This window comes from Montipora foliosa, chromosome 4 (assembly GCF_036669935.1).
Source record: "Montipora foliosa isolate CH-2021 chromosome 4, ASM3666993v2, whole genome shotgun sequence".
Lineage (NCBI taxonomy): Eukaryota > Metazoa > Cnidaria > Anthozoa > Scleractinia > Acroporidae > Montipora > Montipora foliosa.
The window spans coordinates 8,661,527-8,664,026 of NC_090872.1; the positions used below are offsets into that span (position 1 = coordinate 8,661,527).

Sequence of the window (2,500 nt, forward strand, 5' to 3'; positions counted from 1 at the left end):
ACTTGAATCTTCCTAAAAATTAATTAATATTAATTTTTTTGTTTACTTCTTTGTTTCAACCCTCTGATCATTGAGTGCTGTTTTTCTTGTCTCATTAGGGTTCTCCTGTGCATATTTGATTTTTATTTCTGATACTCTAAATAACATCTTTCCAGTTTTGAGCAAGTAAGTATTATACACTTTAGAATAAAATTTTAACTTTACTTTGGAAGGTAATTGCCACTAGCGCTTAATAATGCAATGCAATTATCAGGTAATTTGCTTGTGTTTCATATTAATGAAGACTTTAAATTTTTAAATTTTATTTTCAGGCATCAGTTCTTGATGAGTTTACTTCCTCCTCTTGCAGTTTTAGTAAATCTTAGACATCTAGAGAAATTAGCTATCTTCAGGTCAGTGAGCCTCCTAGAACTTTCCAATATTGATTTCAATGCAGTAAAAAAATACCCTATGAGCAGTCTCCTTCGATCTACCCTTGTGCGAAAAACGAGAGGAGCAGGGGCTTTTTCACACACAGTTTTTTTCTTTTTCCCGACTATCTGGGAGCCTGGCACAGGCAATTTAGATAAGTCGGGAAGAGGAAGAAGACTCTGCCAGCCACTTCAACATTTTGTATTGACCATGTGTTAAAAATTCAAATGCATTTGGTACTGTCACTCATGCATAACCAGTAACCACAAAATGAAAACAAACAGTCTGGTTATTTTTGAACAACTGTGGTAATTACACACAACAACCAAGGAATCATTTCCTTGTAAACTCAAGATAGTTCTTACTTTTTAATTGCCATTTCATTTTTTAAGAAGGATCGATTTAGAAAACGCATTAAGAATAAAAACTAACAACAATATCTGACGTTTCGGAGTCAGACATGACCCCATTATCAACTGAAGGTTAAACTGTAATGGACAATTCGCAATTTAAATGTAACGGGCATTAGGTCATTCTAGCAAAAAATTGTAAATATCTTAGTGTCAACTATCGTTTAATTTCCATTTATGCAAAAGTCTTCGTTTTGACCTAACGCCCATTATATTTAATTAAATTGCGAATTGTCCATTACAGTTTAACCTTGATAATGGGGTCATGTCTGACTCCGAAACGTCAGATATTGTTGTTAGTTTTTATTCTTAATAATTATATTTTTTACTGAAAAATTTATAGCTTTCTGGTAGACTAGCTTCGTTAACTGACATATGGAGGAAATACTCATGGGGATTTAGACAGTTAAAAGTTGCTTCGCTGTTGTAAATTTCAAAACATAATTAGTAACTTGATGATGTGTGGCGATTGATCTTGCACAATAATAATAAAAAAACGGGTTTGACAAGTCAAAACTGGACTGACTCATCCATTTCTTTGAATAAGCGGTAAATCAAAGAATGTCGAGGTGGCTGTCAGAGTCTTCTTTCTCTTCCTGACTTATCTAGGGAGATGGAAGGAGACTCTGCTTGCAGGGTATAAAAAAGTAAACAGATACTATAACGTACAGACTAATTTGCATGAGAGCGGTATGAACTCAGACCGGCATGAGTTTGTAGGAAATCCGAGTATCTGGAGATGCGCAGAACATGTGCGCAGTAACAATAGTAGGCACCATCCTTAAACAACTAGAAAACCTTCCGGTGCCGTCTTGCTCGAAGAATGGTCAGCACCACCACACTAGAGATTGTCATGGCAATTAATGATGGTCATCTAATTGAAAACAAACATACAGGTTTCTTTGCAAAAATTCACTTGTTCTAAATGCCATTTATATTATTACATTACATACCGGTAATTATATCAAAGAATTTTAACAAAGACGAAAAGCGTTGACTGCCAACAGATCTTGTTCACGTAGTATGGCCAATCAAATAAACAAGTAAAATCATGATTGGCATTAGTTTTGCATCACATCTGGTATTACATGGTAATGCCTTAAGGCCAACAGAGGAAGAAAACCTCTTAACCCAATGGGTTAACCCATTGACATCCAAACCGGCCGAAACCGGCCACACTTAGTATTTTACTCTGTCTGACGCCAGACGATTCTTCTCATCAATGGGGAACCCCTGGGAGTCGATAGGTTAAAGGAGCAATATTTAATATATACCAGTTGAATGTGATCAAACATGTACTACAGTACATTGCCATGTCCTCCTGAAAGATCAGGTATAATCATGTTGAAACTGAAGAGAAAAATTGAGTTTAGAGGACATGTTTATTTTCAAGCTGTGCGACCTCAACTAATATTAAAATTAATGCTCTGATGTGGCTCAAATTGAATAATCCCTTGTGTGATAATATATGTACATTTATTTTTTGTGTTGATATGAGATGGCCTGAAAATGAAGCCAGACTGGACTGACTTCGTCTTGGTTGCTGGACTGAGATGATAAACTCTCGTTCCGGTCTGAGTTCGTCCCATTCTCATGTAAATAACAACAAATCTCAGAACAGGTCCTGAAATTTCTAACCTGTATGCTGATGGGTCAGTGATATATTTATTAGACAAAAG

The 2,500-nt window shown here is 35.7% G+C and overlaps 1 protein-coding gene across 2 annotated transcripts in view; it reads left to right on the top strand.

The window, feature by feature from the left end:
- Positions 1-2,500, top strand: part of LOC137999727 (uncharacterized) — a 30,601-nt gene that overhangs the window by 6,078 nt on the left and 22,023 nt on the right. For both annotated transcript variants that reach the window (XM_068845598.1, XM_068845599.1), the window contains exons 6-7: positions 99-165; positions 312-392. In XM_068845598.1, coding sequence (XP_068701699.1) covers positions 99-165; positions 312-392 — 148 coding nt within the window. The remainder of the gene's footprint in view (positions 1-98; positions 166-311; positions 393-2,500) is intronic.